We start from the raw sequence: 20,049 nt of genomic DNA on the forward strand, positions 1-20,049 counted from the left end.
TCTTCCCTTTTTTCTCTTTTCTTTTCTTATTCCTTGCAAAAAAAATAAAAAATTACATATCTAATACATACTTGGAAGTAACAAGGGTAAGAAAAATTTGTGTATAAGCTATAATCCAATGTGGAGAGGTATGGATGATGTAGGTATATGAAGAAAAAAATGCTATATGTGTTTCTTAGCTCAAAGTTGGCTACTAGGGATCTATAATTCAAAGGGTTGGCTTGAAAAGCTCAAACGTTAATCCTAAATTGACCTTCGTCATATCCCAAGTATATCCACCATCTTACCACCAACCATGTAATAATATTCTCAAAAGAAGTGCCCAATTCAACCGATCAATGAACACTTATCACAATTTACTGCATTTATAGGCTCTCAATCCTCTCCAACATTCACATGAATACTTAAGCAAAATAGTTCTTGAGCTACATATGTCAAACCACTATCTTACCACAAACCTTGGATTAGTGCATTAGAGGTTCTATGAATACTTCAGAAAAAACGATTATGGTGGGTTTGGCGAATTCACAAAGACGATTATGAATGAGAATGAGTACACATGTGAAAATGATGCAGATGTGATGCAAATTAAAAAAAAAATTGACACATGAAAATATGCCACAGAGTTCCAACAACTATTTTAAATACCGAATTTGCACCACCATCTACCCCCAAACTTAAATGAAACATTGTCCTCAATTTTTAAAAATCAAATTTGAATGGGGAGTAACTACAAAGGGTAGAATATACCTGATGAGTGACGTGGGTAGCTCACTAAGTACCAAATATGGTAACCTGAAATGACAAAATGAAACTAACCTACAAACAAAACAAAGAAAACAACAGCAAACAAAAAGGAAAAGAAAGAAATAAGAGAGAACAAAAATAAAACAATACAAACAAAACAAATAAAGAAAAACATACCTGTGCGGTGTGGTCAAGGTTGATAGACCGGATCCACAAGTGGAATGTCTTCCACTTCTAGAACTTGCCTATCAATTAATACTTTAATGCGTTGATCATTTACTTTAAAGATCCAACCATCCTTAGGATCCTCTATTTCTACCGCCCCATTTGCAAAAACATTCTTCACTACAAAAGGGCCGGTCCACCTAAACCTAAGTTTTCCTGGGTGCTTGTAAAGTCTAAAATCATATAAGTATAATAGGTCATTAGGCTTAAACGTCTTCCTACCAATATTCTTATCATGAAACACTTTCGTTTTAGCCTTATTGATTTTATAGTTCTCATAAGCATAATTTCTCAATTCTTCTAACTCGGTTAGCTGAAAATTCCTAAGTTTACTAGCATTCAATTTCGAAGAAATACTAATAGGAAAAGTGTCACTTAGGCCGAAAAATGCATGCTTTAAACCTAAGGGTGGCGGTTTCAATTCCAATTTGGGACTCTCCACACTTGAAGAAATTTGTTTTTCACTTTTCTTAGGCAACTCCTCAAATTTCGATTGCCAAGCATGCGTTCCATAATCTTGAGTTTCATAAAAAATAGCACAAATATCAACAACATAAGATGAATCACTAATGGTACCAAACTCAGAATTAATATGGAAGTATTCAAGGGGATCAGAATCATGAGTTGTGTGAACTCCCTTTTCTATGAATGCGTCAATCATGTATGTTTGTTGGCACTCATCATTCTCTTTGGGCTGATTATTGATGTGGAATATGTTGACCTCCATGGTCATGTTTCCAAAAGATAGTATCATCAGCACATTCCTGTAGTTTATAAGTGCATTAGCAGTAGCAAGGAAATGCCTACCTAATATAAGAGGAATCTTAGAGTCAGACCCAATAACCGACTGAGTGTCCAAAATTAAAAAATCAACAGGGTAGTAAAACTTGTCAAATTGGATCAAAACATCCTCAACTATCCCTCTTGGTTTCTTAACTGAACGGTCAGACAATTGAAGCACAACAGAAGTAGGCTTAATTTCACCCAAGCCAAGCTGCAAATAAATGGAATAAGACATCAAATTTACACTAGCTCCTAAATCTAGCAATGCTTGCCCAAACTCATGATTCTCAATATTACATGCAATGGTTGGACAACCAGAATCCTTGTATATAGGAGGAATTTGCCGCTCAATTAGGGCACTAACTTGCTCTGTCAGGAATGTTGTCTACTTAACATGGTACTTCCTCTTAACTATACACAAATCTTTGAGAACTTTTGCATAAGTAGGAACTTATTTAATAACATGCAAAAGAGGAAGATTGATCTTTACCTGTCTGAGGCTCTCCAAGATTTCATTGCTAGAATTCAAAATTCACATACTAGATTTTAAAGCTTCAGGAAATGGTACCTTAACTGGGCTCTTGATTACCTCAGCTTCCTTGGGCAACTCAGCACTATTATTGCTTTGTTCCTATTCAACATCCTTTGGCTTATCAGTTGTTTAGATGTGTAAGGACTTATCAATTCGTGTCACAATGGCATTGACCTCCTTCAAATTTTCTTGAGCCATATGTCGACTTTAGGGTGTGGATTGAGATTGAGAAAAGAACTTGCCACACTCATTCACACTCAAAGAGCTCATCAACTTGGATACATGGCTTTTTATCTCCTTATTTTCTTCAATAACCTGCATAATCAAAGATTCAAACTTTTGATTGGTTTTACTCTATGCCTCAATAAAAGCATGTAAAGTGTCTTCTAAAAGACTCCTAGAAGATGAAGGTGCATGATATGGTGCAGGATATGATCTAGGGGGTTGTGCAGACTACTGATTTTTAGACTTCCAGCTAAAATTGAGGTGATTGCACCACTCCAGATTATAGGTATCAGAGAAAGATGTAAAAGGTTTATTGTACATACCTAAGGCATTACATTGTTCCTCATGCATCCCTCTCATCTCAGCAAATGTGGGACACTCTTGTACGAGGTGATATACCCCGCCACACACAAAACATGGTCCAAAAGACTCTGCATGATTAGCCACGTGTGTTAGCTTTAAGTCCTTAGTCTTTAACACATCTAGCTCCCTAGTGAGCATCTCAACCCTAGCCTTTAGGCTATCCTCTTCCCTGAGTTGGTAAATTCCACCACCATTTGGGTTTCCTGTAGGTCGTGACCTATTTGTGTTCTCACTAGCACTAGGTCCAATCCAAGTGTGAGCTTTTTCAGCAAGCTCGTCGAGGTATTCTATGGCCTCATCAGGATCTTTCTGTAAGAACTCACCATTACATATCATCTTCACAAATTGGCACTCTCTAGGTGTAAGTCCCTCATAAAAATAACTCATTAAGCGTCAATTCTCATATCCATGGTGAGGACACATACTCAATAACTACTTAAATCTCTCCCAAGATTGATACAAAGTCTCACTGTCCTCTTGTGCAAAGGTGGAGATTTACATTTTTAAAGCATTGGTCTTATGTTGGGGAAAGTATTTATTAAAGAAGACTTGAGTCATCTCATTCCATGACCCAATAGATCGTGGTCTCAGCGAGTATAGCTAACTCTTAGCTCTATCGTTCAAAGAGAAAGGAAAGAACTTAAGTCTCACAACGTCATCAGTTGCATTTTGACTATGAAAAGTTTCAACTATTTCCTCAAACTCCCTAATATGTATATATGGATTTTCATTTTCCAAACCATAAAAAGTAGGGAATAACTGTATCATCCCTATTTTAAAATCCAGTTGGCGAGTATTAGCTAAAAACATGATGCATGATGGTGTGGCTATGCGTGTAAGGTGGAGAAAATCATGAAGAGTTCTAATAGGTTGATCTTCGTGTTCACTCATTTCCTTGGGACTAGATGGATTGTCAAATAAAGAATTTAAAAAAACTTCATTCTGACTCTTCCACTAGCCTACAAGCAAATCTACCCAATGTATCTCTATATATGTGCATCCAAGGTAACAAAATACTAAAAACTAAAAATACTATGAAAAGAAAGAAAAAAAATAATGCAGCAAGCTAAAATAGGGAACAAAGATACTGCCTTTACAAACTGCTAAAAAGAAAAACTATCTAGCAATTCTTTACCGCCTCCCCAACAATAGTGCCAAAATTTAATTATGCCCAAAGAATAATGCGATAGTTGTAGCACAACTTTAGATTGTCGATTCCATAGAGAGACAAATTAAAAGAATTATAGAATGAACAAAGAAATAGAAGAAATATATTAAATGATTAATAGAGAACACAAATTAACTTTAAATGTAAATTAAAGTGAAGCAAAGTGACTAACGAAAAAAGTACTCAAGTTTGACAAATAATAAAGCGTCGAGAATCTCTTGCACAAGTCTGATATTTTAATTATTCTTAATTCATTGAATAACTCAATTGGGAACGCAATTTCTAAAATTCCCAATCAGAAGGTATAGTTTTATAAATCAAGATTAAACCAAATGTAACACTTTGAAAAATCACTCACCACTTTTAAAATATTTAAATTATTATCACTATTAAGAAAATCCAACGACGACAATGTACTCAGGAAGCGATATTGCAGCAAAGAATTAAATCAATATAGATAAATAATTGATACAAACATAATCAAAGAGCTAATCCATTCAATAGAAAAAGTATTACTGAATCCAAAAATAGAATAAATTCTATGATTATTTGGAGAAGAAAACATCAACAATGAATTGAGAATGATTAAACAAAAGAGTTTTAGTAATTGAAAATCAAATACATAAATCAAAAATAAATTAAAAATACCATCTAATGTGCAAGTTCATCCCTAGCCCTATTTGAGAATTTAGTTACCCATAAATATAATGGACAACAAAAATCTCAAGAGACAAATAAAGCAAACGACGGCCATGAAAATTAATTTCGACTCCCCCTCTTTAGAACTGAGCCGTCTCCCCTTTTTTTTCACCCCTAATTTTGTGCTAATAAAATACTTATATATAGTAGGAAAGAAACCCTGATGTCTTTCATATTCCCGCATACAAAATCGCTTAAATTTTAGGACTCATCTTGGTAGCCACGTACATGCTTTAGGAGTTTGAATTTGGAAATCCTTATTAGAGATAACTTATTAGCCCTTTAAGATAGCTTTCCAATGCATCAAGAATCGTCTCAATCCGATATTTTAGCAGAGATTTATTATCAGAATACTAAAGTATGTACATGCTGTCTTCTAGCAAATTTCGGACTGACTTTTTCTCTTAATTTGAATTACTCTCAAACTCTATCATTATCCTTATTTGAAGAGTCCTACACTCGTTGAAAGTTCTTAGGTTGTTTCAACATCTTTCCCACTTGAAAGTCTTTTGAATTTGACTAGGTTTGGACTTAGTCTTTTATAAACTCTGAAATTAAATATAAAAATCTGCTCAGAAGTATTCCAAAGTAACTAGAAATTCAATTCAAGAATGAACATTAATTCCTTTTATTTCTATTCATATTTTAGCATTTTAGTCTAATAATAGGATATTTAGAGTGTACTTTCATACACTCATCAAGAAGCAACCAAGGAGGAAAGTGAAGAGTCTTCTATAAAAAGGAAGGGGTAGACGCCAAGGGGATTTTTCCTTGCCATTTTTCAGAAATTGCATGAACTCTCACTCTCTCCACACAATTCTCACATGTTCACTTGAAGTTTCTCTCACTTTCTCATATTTTCTTTCCAACCAAACAAGGATGATCCTTTCAAAAAAGAGGATTTCGACACCATCAAGGATAGACAAGGTGTGGATCGGTTTTCTCTTAGTTTTGCACACACATGTCACTTCCTCAACCCGAAAATGAGATTCTAATCTCATTAGACTTCGAGAATGATATAACACCCACACTTTCTACCGATTTCTTGGAAAATGACTTAGGATTTTCAAGAAACCCTTGAAGCCAATTAGTGGGGGGAGTTCATCTTTCATGTTTTCGACCACCACACGTATTTTTGCTTTACCTTAGGCTTTGTTTTACTTCATGAGTGAAATGAAGGGGTTTTAACCCAAAACCCTAGAAGCCGAGTCGTTTAAGATCAAGTGATGCCCTAGAAATCCTCACACACTCAAGAACATGAGATAGGGTTTTTAGTTACTCTTTCTAATATAGTATGTTCGGATTTTTGTAAGTATACACTCAACTTACTCTTAGTTAATATTTGTATATGATTGTGTAAATCATTTAATCATTGTGCTTGCCTTGTTTGTTATCTCTTGATTGTTTGTTTAAATATGCTAATATGATCTTAAGTAAATCTATGGAAGGAATTATATTCTTTAGTTTGTGATGAAAATGTCATGAAATACTCCTATAAGTTTCGGTTTTTACTTGGTTAAGGTTGATGGTTTATGCAACATGGATATTTTGGTTTGAACATGTCTTGAAAGTTTCGGACCTTGGTCAAAAACCTATGACTTCATGTTTTGTTTCACTATATCTTGATTTCTATATTATATGCTTGAAGTTTGGAAAATGTTTAAGTGATGATTCTTCATGTTTTTGTGCCTATGAGTCTTGGCCTAAGCAAGTTTCATGATTCCATGTATGTGTTTTGATATCTCATATAGTTTATGTTATCATGCTATAAAATGAACATGTTATGGTTGATTATTTCTTGCATGGCATTTCACATGTCATATGTCAAGTGTAAGTACATATGTTATAAGCCTCATGTCACATGCATTTGGGAAAAAATATTTTCAAAGAAAATGTTCTCAAAGAAAATGTTTTCAAATAAAAGAGTTTGTAAGTTTTATCACAACCCCAAATGCTAGGGCGGGAGAATGTCCTAGTTGAACTCTTCTGTCTATTCTAGAGTGCTTAAGAATTGAGTGGTGACCCCTGGGTCGACAAAGTACTGTCGGCGAGGAAGTGCCTAATGTTAGTGGGTGCATAAGGCATGTAACTTGACGAAGTAAGGTCGAGTTAATATAAATCTTTGTTTATGACACGGTGTACGGACTGTTGATGGTGCCGTAACTAACAGGAACATGCGATGCTAAGGGGAACTGTGTTGTGTCCACCTTCTGAATAAGAATATGAGCTTATGTTCTAAGGATCACTCGATGCAAATCTTGTGATGTGTTCTAATAAGACAAATTCTGATTAAGATCACGTGATTAAGAAAAGTTAATAAGTTTTTCTGAAAAGCTAAAGTCCCTGTTACAAATATTTTGAAAATGGTCAAGTGCATAAGTCAAGTACATGTCCATACATGCATTTCATGATATACCTTTTGTATACTTGTGTTAACTGTGGTATGTTATGTGATTACTTGCTGAAACTTCTTGAAATCTCATTGTGGTAGTTTCCACTACCATTCTCCAACCGGAATGGTAGAAGTTGTTACAGGTACCCTGGATACCCAAGAAACATGAACCCAGATAGTTCCTTGATAGGACCTCCACCACGCTCGCAGGTCGTTGATAGTGAGGGACGACTCCCAGTTCCTCCCAGTGAAGGAAAGGAGCCGCCTTCGTTCTCACTGGAAGCAACCATGAGAGAATTTGTGAAGGAAGGAAATGAGGAAGAATAGAAGATCTCAGAAACTCAGGGAAAGCTTGGAAAAGAAAGAACGAGAGAATTTCAGGAGCTTGGAGGCAAAAATGGAAGGATTGAAGGGGGAATGAAGGTTTAAATAGGAGGGTAGGTGACAGTTGGTGTTGAGCAGACAGTGAAGCGACAACGGCTCAGAAGCCGAAGGGATGTGATAGCATTGGGCACGTAAACAGACTGACAGGATGATGCCAACAGCCTCCAGGTAGGCACGCGGTCAGCACGACTCATAGAGAGACCAAGGCATCATGGGGTCATTCCAAGCATCCCGAATCGTTGTGTCCTCGGGAAGCTAAACTGCCAAGTTCAACCGTCGGGAGTTGTAGAGGCCATAAAAATCAAGGTGACGCCAGCATTGAATGACATGGGCAGGTGGCCTTGGGGAGCCCAAGCGGTACAGAGCAGGGCAACGTAGACAAGGGGGAGTCATGTTAGGCGTGTGACAATCACGGGCCAATACGTGGCTCAGGATGGAAAAGGCGCCTTTGGAACCCAACGGTTAGGAAGTTGGACAGACGGCAGGAGCATAAGAACCCACACACATTAACAGTGGGAGAAGAAGGGATCTTTTAAATTCCCATCGCACACGTGCGCTAGGAATTCACGAGGTACTGTGAGGGGAATAATCCCCAGCTACTCCCCGGGCCTGGGTCCAAGGATAAGGCCTAGGCTAGGCTGAGCCGGCCTAAGAAGCCCAAGAAGAGAAGTAATCGGGCAAAGTACACTGACAAAAGGATGAAAGGCAGGACTATCTGACACAATTACTGGCCAACAGTCAGGGACATCCCCTGACCCTGAATCTCGGTGCCCAAACTGAACGTACATGACCGAGATCACACCTCATTAATGGAACGAATGAGACCATTCCAGGAAGGGGAGCCACGACCCCATTTAAAGCGTCCCGGAGCTCGGCACGCCACAACATGCCTCTTGGGGTGTCAAAGACAGTCGTAACAAGTTTGATTAGTCTGAGGTGCAGTAGGTAAGTGGCAAGGACACCCAACCCCATACAGACGACACGCCCACTACCCCTACCATAAGGGCCAACCAGCCAGGTATACCCCCCTCCCACGGCCAGGGAGAGGGGTCACATTCTTGAATATTTCTACTATCATTCTCCTTGATTGATTATTTCTCTCCTTATCTCTTACTCTGAAAGTAACTTAATCTCAACAGGAACTAAGTCCGAGCCCAACAATGTGGAGTTGTCCAAGTCGTAAAACACAACATCAACAGGTCTTCTCCTTCTTTGAAAGGTGGGGTTTTTCTCTTTACTTTGGCAAAGATTGGTCTCTTATACGGTGGTTTGTACAGGGTATCATAGAGGATGAACTAAAGAAGTTGTGGGCAGGTTTCTCTCTCACTGATCAAGAGAAACAAGAAGTTGTGATGCCAATGTTAGATTTTCATGAGTCAATGAAAAAAGGGAGATTTTGTCTCTTAGCACAGGTTATTGCATATATAGTTGTCAACAGAGAGGCATTCAGGTCCACCATGTCAAAAGTGTGGAAACCAGAGGGGTGGATTCGTTTCAAGGAGATTGGAGGTTCTTTTGGAATTTCAGAAGGAGCAAGACAAGGCTAGAGTGATAGCTAGGAGACCATGGTCTTTTGACAGGATGTTGGTATGATTTGAAGAGTTTGATGGTTGCACACCATTAAAAGAAATGTCGTTTGCTTCCGAAGTATTCCGGGTGCAAGTTGTAATGCCCCACTTCCTTACTCCATTAGGTTAACTCTTAATTTAACCCTAGATTTTAGAAGGATGGCTCGCTTACTTAGAAGAATACTGACTTTCGTTAGGTAAGCTTAGTTCGATTTCTTTCTTTGAGCTTTGATTCGAATTTTCCTTCCTTGATCATCCATTTCTAGCATTCATTGGCCATACTTGCATTTTTTTATTGAGCATTCGTTCATGTCATCTTGTGTGGTGACATGTCAAACTCTAAAACTGTTTCATTTGGCAATCATGTATACTTTGTGTGGAATGGACTAAAATACCCTTAGCTCAATATTTTTCTTCAACGATAACTCTGTTTTCAGTCCCATGATTTATCTGTGAAGATTTCCTTGCGGTTGATTTTGGAAAAAAAATAAGCCGAATCCCTAAATATTTTTAATACCAATTTTATCCTTGAGAATTTCGGCCAACCTCTTTTATTTTATTTATTTTGATAATTTCCCTTTAATTGTTTTATTTTTTGCTCACCTCTCAACCGTCAATTACCACCATTGAACCACTTTTTTTTTTTTTTCCTCTTACTAAATGCATGGTGTATAAATGATAAGTAAAAAAATTTAATTAGTTTAGAAAGGACAAAATAAAAAAGAAAGTTTAAAAAAATAAGAGACAAAACGTACTTGCTTTGGAAGGAAATAAGTTTTTATGAAAAGTACATTACATTATAATACGTGCAGCTCAGGAAAGACATTTATTCCGACAACTTTCATGCAGACACAGTCTCGCAAGGGGCCAGCCTTGAGGCCTAAACGCGAGAGTTTTAGAAGGCGTTCTTAATTTTAATATAATAATATAATAAACTATAATGTGAAAATAAATACTACAATTTTTTACCTTTTCTAATAATTACATTATAACTATTAGAATTGCTTCCATTTGTCTTTTTTTTTTTTTAATTTAAGAGAGGGTAGTCACCTATCCAATAGTGATCCCGCCCAAATTTATTAATAAGCCATCACTTGTGGTAGGAGAATATCGTGGTAACAATCAAGATATTTGAGTTTTACAATAATATGAACAAGAGTAATAACCCCCAAGAACCAGAACACTAGATCAAATAATTCAAAAATTATAACCAGAAAACATCTCAACAGACCTATAACTGAATAAAACAATCTAAACAAGCCTATAAAGGATTTAACCAGACAAAATAAATTCCTACTCGAGTAAGCAAAATGACAACCAATGTCACAAGCCATCACTCCAAAAAACCATGTAGTACCCACTCCAGAAACATCAACATTTCCTGAGGTATGCCAATCCACATGAATTTGTTCTTAATATACCTTTTAATAGATGGGGAATTTCTATCTGCCCTGACCAATCATGAGATATCCTATTACTACCTAGACGGGCTAAAAAATATGCGGCCTTATTTCCTTTCCGATATATACGCTTAATAGAAAAATTCAACTCTACCAACATATTAACAATGTCCTCCCAAAAATCCTCTAAGTACCAAAGGCTACAACTTCCTTTCTGAATCCAATTAACAAACACCAGAGAGTCCATTTCAATAACTATATTATTGAGCCTCAATCTTTTGCAATGTTGAAGACCTCTCCGGAGGGCCATAACTTCCACAAGATTATTGCTCCAGTTACCAATGGATTCAACAAAAGCAAAAACCACTCTCCCAAATTCATTTCTGACTACTCCTCGGGCACCCAAAATTCCAGGATTATTAATATTACTTCCGTCCACATTCAATTTAAGCCAATATTTCTACAATTTCTCCCATCTCACTGCCATTAATGCCTCATTCTTTCTTGAATTAATAGAAAGATTCAAAGACCTCAAGATCTGTACATCATTTTCCACTAGCCGAGAAGCCTTGTGAATCTTAATACCAACCCATGAATCCAATACTTTATCGATCTCAAGATTTGTCTTCATTTAGCTTTTTTCTTGATTATTCTAACAATTTTTTCTCTTATAGAAACTAACAAGGTTAATAATTATTTATACTCGTTAATCCGAAATAGTTTTATTAGAAGTTTTTATTTCTTAATAATCTTTCTAATTTCTGTTTTAGAGAATTTCTTTCTTGGGGTTTTTTAATATTATTTCCTAAATAATTTTAATGTCTATTAATTTTTTAGAGAATTTTAAGGGCTTTTAAATAGATTTCATTAATTTTTTTTTACTTTAAGAGGCCTTGAGTAGTGGAGGTCTTAGGCAATTGCCTAACTGGCCTAGGCATTGAGCCAGTCCTGAGTCTAGCCATCCATAAAGGAAGCAAAAATAAGACCAAACAGCTGACCATCTCCACTAAGAAAAATCTAAGAGAGTATCAAAATTCTACTTTTCTAACAACCAACCATTATAACCTCAATTTATTTCAAGACAAGCATAAATCATAAGTATTGCATATACATTATAAGATTATTAACGATGGAAGGTATATAAAAGAGATGCAAAAGTAGTTCATTTGTAAAACACTGTTGATGAATTGTCTGGACATATTAAGATACATAGAGGGGCTCTGGCTCCACTTTTCTTCTGATCCTGAAAAGGAAATTTAAGATCAATATTTCTTGTTCAGAATAAAGCAGTTCAAGATAGAGAAATGTGGAAGTGTATCATTCAGAACCTTTCAAAATCCAACAGAACAAGGTCACCTGTCTTGGTAACCAGGTCGATTGAGGAGGAAAGGGAAATAGAACGGGAGTGGAGGGCATTACTGAAGTTTTGTTTTGTTTCTTTTTTTTTTTTTTTGCCGAGACAGTTTAAGGAAAGCATGTCACCGACAATGCAATAATTCTCTCCATAGAGATACAAATAGCCCAATGGGAAGAAGAATTTTCAAGAACATTTCTAGCATCAGAACATGAACACAAGTTCTTTAATACAATTGTTTCTGCCTATGTTTTCCTTTATGTAGCAAGACCAATATATTTAAATTGCATTCTAACAAACCCATCGTGTGTGGGCCAAACTCCTCTTAAAAGTGGGTTTCAAAAGTGAAATATTAAATTAAATGGGAGTGAAGTGTACAGTCAAAGTTCAAACTAGAGACCTCTGCTCAAATATAATGTTCCATCACTATTTGTTCCAAAAACTTGAGCTAGTAGAAAGACGTATTTAATTCACTAATAAAATGGATTAAAATGGATACAATGAAACAGAAAGAAACAAATCAGGATAAAACTAATTAAGGTTATTCAACCCCACCCCCTTTCTTTCTCTCTCTCCCATCAAATCAGATCTTTTCAATTCAATTGACCAGATGAAAGTTAAAGACAGAGCATTCAGACAAGTTCAGGAAAAAATCATAAGGAAGTATATCGAGTATGTTCAAATCTCATACATTATGAACCGGTGCTGTGTGTGGATTGGAGAAGCCATTGATAAATATGAATAAGGTGTTATATCACCACTTGTCCCAAAACCTTAAGTAGTAGGAAGAAGAGATGAACTTAATCATTTAATTTATATTCCAACACCCCATCAAGTGTGGGTCAGGCTACCCGTAAATAAATGAGCCCAAGACATGGAATACTGATTAAAATGAGAACAGTGTGAAGTCGGGAGGGATTCAAACTTAAGATCTCTACTCTTATACAATGTTATATCTAAAAACTTAAGCTAATAGAAAGGAGGGAATTTAATCATTTAATTTATAGTCTAACATAATGAATACTTAAGCGAAATTCTTGGATGCTTACCAATTATCAGGGGCCCATTTGCAGCCATCAGTATCCACCACGTGCCAGCTGTAGGCGTGCCTGGATTGTAAGGACTGGTTCTCAAAACTGCAGTGCAAACATAAGGAAAAAGCAAGTTTTGAGGCCATCTTGCTACCGAAGAAACTCTTCCTCATTGTTTCAGAAAGAGATACAAAAGGGATTTCTTCTACCAACCTTTGATGAATAAGATCACCATGAATCACAACCAAAGACCCAGCTTTAACTTCAATAGGCACAAAATCTTTTTGGTTGTATGTTGGAGAAGGCCGGTCAAAGGAAACCCCCTGTTCACCTCTAATCATCCTTCTAACAAGTCCATCTGGAAAACACACAGCGTAGAAGAAAGTTAGATCACACCAAACATGCCAATTTTTCCTGTTCCATAGAGGGAAAAGGCTAGAAGGATGCAAGTTTCTACTCTTCTGAGATCCAGGAATAGCCCAAAGGCAACCATTTATTGTTGTTGCATCTTCAAGAGCAAGCCACAGCCCCGTACAAGTTGGTGGCTCAGTAAAAAGAAACGAGTTATCCTGGTGTGGCACTACTTCACCACCGATACCTGGTTGCTGCAAATAAAATACCAAATGCTTCTTTTAAAATTACGAGAAAGATGAGCATGTTTGGAAGAAAGTAACCAGGTTAAGAATTCTAGATTTGGTGCAGTGATAAAAATAAAAAAATAAAAATAAAAATAAAAAAAACCACCTGAAGCAGTTTCTGCTATTAATCTGCATAGTAAAGTATCGAGAACTAAGAATGTAGCCTTAGTTTGTCGTGGTGTTAGTCTGTATAACATATCCAAACCTATTATTACAACTATCATTTAGGTACGATACAGGGGAAAATAAAATGTAGGTTTGGGACATAAGTCTGGCTTGTAAACTATACTCCTGTAAACATTTGTCCATTCACTAGAAAAATAAAATGTAGAACGAAAAACATATACAAGGGGAAAATTGTCTTTCCAGCAAAGCTGCAATTATAAAAATAACAAGGGAAAATAGTCACAAATCATGAGCATGTGAAGAATTCCTATGATACAGAGGACGGAATAGAAAGTGCCATTGCATAAGCACAAAGTTTGCAACTAAGATTGAAACAAAAGAAGATTACTAGCCTGAACCCAGAAATATTTTTACACACTCCATGCTCTAAAAGGGTTTGTCATGCAAACTTATTTATGCAATATTAGAGCTTGATAAGATAGATTGTCCATTGATAAAAAATAATAATAATAATAATAATAATACACAACAAGTGCAATGAGCATATCTATGCCTAAAGAGCAATTTACTCCAATCCCTACCACAGTGTGCATTGCATATTTTGAAGCAATATTGAAACTTGATAAGAGAGAACATCCAATGATTTCAAAACTAATAATATGAAATGAGCAATGAGAAAATCTATACCTAAAGAGCCGTTTACACCATCAACTCCTAATGCCGTGTCTATATCATTTTTTTTATAGGTAGTCTACATCATATTTTGACCTGAAACAACCCCACATTAGAAGCCTATGTGTAATGACCCAAAAGAAATTCAATAGACCTTAGAAACGTCATGAAATCCCGAAAAGATTTCATGAATTGAGTGATTGATTAGGTTTTAGTCTGTTAGTGTAGTTGGATCCCGATCCACTATGGTGGCGGAGTTGCCCTTTATTTAATTAACACACTTAGGGGTATAAGTTTGCGAAACAAATCACCATTAGATTCAGATGAATATTTAGGATTTTATGGTAAAATAAAAAATTTTGAATTTCTCGAGTGAATAGTGGACAGGAGTGACTTTCTACTTAATTAAGGCACTTAGGAGTATAATTTTGTGAAACAAATTGCATCATTATACTCATAGGAATATTTAGGATTTTATGGTGCAATAAAAAGTTTCGAGATCTTTTGGGTGAATAGTAACACCCGGGGAGAGCGCCACGTGGCAACTTGTTCAAACAGCTATCAAACCGCCATGTAGGATATCCAAGTTCACTAAAGGATCACTAGGATTACCTTTTGGTTGGACACATGGCACAATCCTAGCCATCCATTTGGAAACTCTAGGACACATGTCAAGTAGAGGACAAATGTGATTAAATGGAGTGTGGTTCAAGCCATGCCACCATGCCTCTTACACCAAATACTATTCCATCCAACCAAAACACTATTTGGTCAACCAAAAGAGGGTTTCAACCCTAATGAAACCCCAAACCATTAGAATCCACCCCCCCCCCCCCCCCCAAAAAAAAAAAATAAAATAAAATCATTTTCTCTTTACCCTATCAATTAAACCTTTTGAACAACCTTGAAATACAAAATCTTGCTGCTGCCATAAAACAACACGTTTGCCCCCAAGAAATAGCTATTTTGGCACTATTCGTCAAAACTTTTTTACCTTACAAATCCTAAACCATAAATCCACAAATTCTCTAAACCCCAAGTCCAAAAAAGTGTATAGAAGAATTACCGTAATTTTTAAAAATCAAAACTTTTCCCTCTTTCCTATATAATTAAAATACACTTATACACATAGATGTATGTACATATGTGAGTATCAAGTTGCATCTCCAATTTTCAATCATGCTAAGTATTCCCTTAGAATAACATATCATCAATAATGTAGTCAATACCTTTTTTGAAAGGTGAATCATGTATTCAATACCTTATCGTCAAAATCCTTGCACAAAGAGGGCACATCTTTCTCATACTTAAAGTGCATCTTCTTTTACAGGTAGCATACATCTAAAAACATCTTTGAAAAATTCCATCAACTTTTAATAAACACAATGTGTTACACTCAAGCCCCTGTGAGAGTTAATATTGGACTTAAATGTCTTTCTATGATTTAAGCCTTCCCAATATCTCAGTTAAGCAAATGAGTTTTCATAAGGACATTATGTCAAAGAAGCGACAAATCATTGAACAAGAAAAAGGAATACCTTGAAAATGTACATGGACTGAATGATCACTGGCCTCTTGTAATCCAAGGAGAATAACAAACTTGACAGTTTCTCGGAGCACGAGAACTTTTTAAATACTGGGTCAATCTCATGTAACGCTGCATATATATAACCCAGTTTGTTACAAGATTGCTTGTCAATGAATAGTGTGCAGGAAACTTTAATAGAAAAAATATGTAAAAAGAAAAAAAAAAAAAAAAACCCTCAAAAAAAAATTCCTAATAGTGGAAGTCACAACGCCTCACAACTAACCATGGCCAGCTTTGTTGATGGAAAGTTTTTTGGGTTGCTTTAAATTTCCATCAGCTCCAAAAGCTTTCTCTGACAAAAGTTATAAGTATCAATGAGCACAGCACTCTATAGATGGCATCTCAGAAACACCAAAAGTATTCATACGCTCTTACCAAATTAAAAATAGAAAAAGGCAAACGCAATTTCCAATATATTTTTATAAAGCAGCAATTCATCAACCAACACATGAACCTCTCTCCTCACTAAAATATTAGGATCTACTTTTTGAACTATTACAGAATACCCAACTACGAGACTTTCTTTGCAATATTCTCAGACAGACAGACAGAAGGAAATTAATACAAGGCCCCCGGAAGTATCAAAAAGGTCCTTCGAGATTTATAAAGGCAGGAAAATTATAATTCTAATAATAAATAGCTCAAGATTAACAAGTACATGCATACCCTCGAAGAAGAAAGAAATATTCTCTGCACTTTCGTAGAAGTAATTGTCGGTTAACTGTTGCTGAAAAAAAAAAAAAAAAAACTCAAATATAGTTTCGTTTGATTTCCTATAATTCGAAAACAACACGATACCAATTTGAAAGTCAGAAGCTGAATCAATTTGAAATAAAAACCTGGTTCCTGGTAGAGAAAATAGAGGCGGTGGAGCAGTCAAACTCATCCAGCAACTGCTCCATTCTCTTCCTCATGGCGTCCATTTCTTCGGGGCTCGCAAACGATTCGATCACAATAAAACCTGTACAAGAAAAATAAAAACATTAAAAGTTGTTGAACAGTACGAAAAAAGCTTTCCGGGGTTTGGGTAACTGGTTTTGGTGACCTTGAGAGTTGAAGAATTGGAGCTGCTCGGGACTGAGGTTTCCAATGATTCCCATGGTGTGTGTCTGTGTCTGTGGCTTGGCGATCAAACTGTGAAACTGAAACGATGGTCTCGTATGTGAATATATATAATTCCCGTATTTTGTTGACTATACTTCCTTATGACTACGAGTAACAATTATTATTATTATTGCACATAGTTTGGTCAAATGCGTAAATATGATGTTTGGATGCCGAGAAAATGCAGGGAACATATGGAATAGCAACTATTTAATTAATTTTAGTTGCTGAATTTTGAATTTTTCTTTGAAATTCAAAAATAAGCTTCCATAGTTTTTTTTTTATATGTATATATATAGACTCGGTATTTATTTACTTTTTTTAAAAAAAAATTACACGGGACTTACACATTTCACAACTGTAAATATTATTTTTCTAAATATCTATTCTATTATTATAAGCTACTATTGAGCCGGCTACAGTGCATTTTGTCCATCCGTTTTTTTCTTCCGTTTATGTTTTTCATTCTAATTTTATCCTTCTGTTAATTAAGTTAGTGCATGTGTTTTCATGTAGTTTAGGGATATAATTGTCTTTTAATCATCTGAAGGAAATTAAGAGAATGGTTTTATTCTGTTTGTGGATTAGTTCCCTATTTTTTTTTGTCTTCCCTCTTCCCCCCTCTCTCTCTCTAGACCCAAAATGCCACCCTACATCCCCTCTCCAACTCGCGCCGTCGTCAACGTCATGCCGACCCAAGCACGGCTCTCTCCATTCTATATATCTCCTGAAACCAAAACCCTAATCTCCATTCTGAAACCAAAATTCATTTTGCTCCAATTTTCTCTTGCCGCTATCGCTTTCCATAGTCCCAAAAATCCTTGTTTGGTTCTCTCTGTGAGACGCATTGTTCTGGTTGAGAATATACTGAGGCGGTTACGTTTTGGCATGATTATCATCGACTGAGGCTAGGGTTAGTTCTCGGTCTCTATCGCTCCCTACGCGAGTGCCTTTCTCTCTCTGAAATTCCTTGTATTTATGGTATGAATTTTGTGCTATTCAAACCCTAGGTCCTGATAGTAATACAGATACATGTGGAAGCTCTAGGGTTTCTATTTTTTACATATTTGCTTGGCCTTCAAACTATAATTCTATTATTCGTTAGGGTTTCTTCTCTGTTTAATGGGGGTGAACTCCTATTTAAGAATCCTTGGCTTTTTTGTTCTTCTTCCATTGTTGAATTAATTCTATTTTTGTTACTCAGTTCGATTCTTCGTAGAGATAGGGGTCTTCTGAGCGTGTTGTTATGATCTGCCAATCCATTTTTAATTAAAGATGGAGATGTAGATAGGCTTTTTTCTTCAATACAATTTTCTTGACATTGCCTCTATTCTCGTGCTCTAAGTTCTCACCTGCGAAAATGTTTATTCTCTTGATTGAATAATAGATGTTATTAAGCCTGGGTTTGATGAAGGACCTCTTGAGTTCACAAAAATATAGGTGAGTAAAGTTGGGGCAGCTACGTCCCGAAGTGGTGGTGGTTCATGGTTGTGAAACATGGTTGGTTGTTTGGGGATCACACCCAGCCCCGTTACACTTCTCACGACAAATAAGCTTCCCAGAATCGATGAAACAACAGAAGGCCCAAGAATTTGCCACTCTAGTGCAAGGAAACTTCACGGTCAAACAATACGTTGCGAAGTTCATAGAGTTAGGAAGGTTTGCTTCAGACCTGATCGCCACCAAGAAGATGCAGGCACAAAATTTTCAAGGAGGACTGCAACCTCGGATTCACAGTTACGTTGCCGGATTTCACATTAGTAACTTTCCAGAGTTGGTTAATGTGGCCTCTATAACAGAAGCAAAGCAATGAAGCATTACAGTCCAGATTAGCCTGGAATGGTACAGGGCTTCTCCTTTCTTTGCAGGAGAGAATAATGCCAAAAGGAAGATAATACAATGAGCCAACAAGGTCAAAGGTATCATGCCAACCCCACCTACTACCTGTAAGAAGTGTGGGAATATCTGGCGTTCATAGCAAAAGATTCTGGTAGAAATAAGGAAATTCAGGGAATACCCATAGTTGAGGATTATCCTGAGGTGTTCACTGACGACCTACCAAGTTTACACCCCTCCCCTCGGCCATGAAAGAGAAACAAAATTCATAATAGAGCTAGAACCTGCTACAACCTTTATTCATAGAGCCCCTATCGTATGGCCTCGTTAGAGTTAAATGAATGAAAGAAATAGATAGAGAAACTTATGGAGAAAGGATTTATTCATCTTAGTTGGTCACCTTGGGGTGCGCCAATTCTATTCGTAGAGAAAAAGGATGGGTCATTAAGAATGTGTATTGATTATAGGGAATTGAACAAGGTAACGATAAAGAACAAGTATCTTTACCTTGTATCGATGACCTATTAGATCAATTACAAGATGCATCGATGTTCTCAAAGATAGACTTAAGATCGAGGTACCATCATCTCAAGATTAGGGAACATGATATCCCTAAGACGGAGAACTAGATATGGGCACTACGAATTTCTAGTAATGCCCTTTGGTCTAACTAATGCTCCTGCCACATTCATGGATATGATGCATTCATGGATATGATGACCAAAGTATTCAAACCATACCTGGATAGCTTTGTTGTCATTTTCATTGACAACATACTAATCTACTCTAGAAGCAAGGAGGAGCATAAGCAACATCTTTGCTTGGCATTGTAAACATTAAGGCCTAAAGTGACATAAGATGAGATGGTTTTAGATTAAAGTTGAAAGTTGAATAAAATATTATTAGAATATTAACAGTTTGGATAGTGTAAGTGTTTCATCTCATCTCACCATTACAAATTTTCCAAATTTCCAAATTTTTAGTGCTAACACCAGTGCGTTGTTAGCCTTTCCTTGAGCTCGAGAAAGCTTTGCTCACAGTTCTCCGTCCAGAAATACTTGGCATTCTTCTTGGCTAAGGTAGTGAGCGGTCCTGATAGCTTAGAGAAACCCTCTACGAACCTCCGGTAGTAACTTGCTAATCTTAGGAAACTCAGGATCTCATGCACATTTGTCGGATTCTTCCAATTCACTACAACTTCGATCTTGCTTCGA

At 36.4% G+C, this 20,049-nt stretch overlaps 1 protein-coding gene and 1 non-coding gene across 2 annotated transcripts; one reads left to right on the plus strand and one right to left on the minus strand.

The window, feature by feature from the left end:
* The first annotated feature begins 3,278 nt into the window (after nt 1–3,278).
* On the plus strand, nt 3,279–3,386 carry LOC118344386. The gene has a single exon (XR_004798159.1). It is a non-coding gene; the product is annotated as a small nucleolar RNA R71 (small nucleolar RNA).
* Nucleotides 3,387–11,523: 8,137 nt separating this feature from the next.
* Nucleotides 11,524–17,100, minus strand: LOC108994097 (phytanoyl-CoA dioxygenase). The gene is made up of 9 exons (XM_018969193.2): nt 16,941–17,100; nt 16,735–16,856; nt 16,562–16,622; nt 16,119–16,187; nt 15,846–15,964; nt 13,329–13,476; nt 13,085–13,229; nt 12,890–12,976; nt 11,524–11,729 (listed from the first exon to the last, which is right to left on the minus strand). Exons 1-9 carry the CDS (start codon nt 16,993–16,995, stop codon nt 11,687–11,689), a joined length of 849 nt encoding a protein of 282 aa, XP_018824738.1. The 5' UTR covers nt 16,996–17,100; the 3' UTR covers nt 11,524–11,686.
* Nucleotides 17,101–20,049: the final 2,949 nt, after the last annotated feature.

This window comes from Juglans regia, chromosome 13, assembly GCF_001411555.2.
Source record: "Juglans regia cultivar Chandler chromosome 13, Walnut 2.0, whole genome shotgun sequence".
Taxonomy (NCBI): Eukaryota; Viridiplantae; Streptophyta; class Magnoliopsida; order Fagales; family Juglandaceae; genus Juglans; species Juglans regia.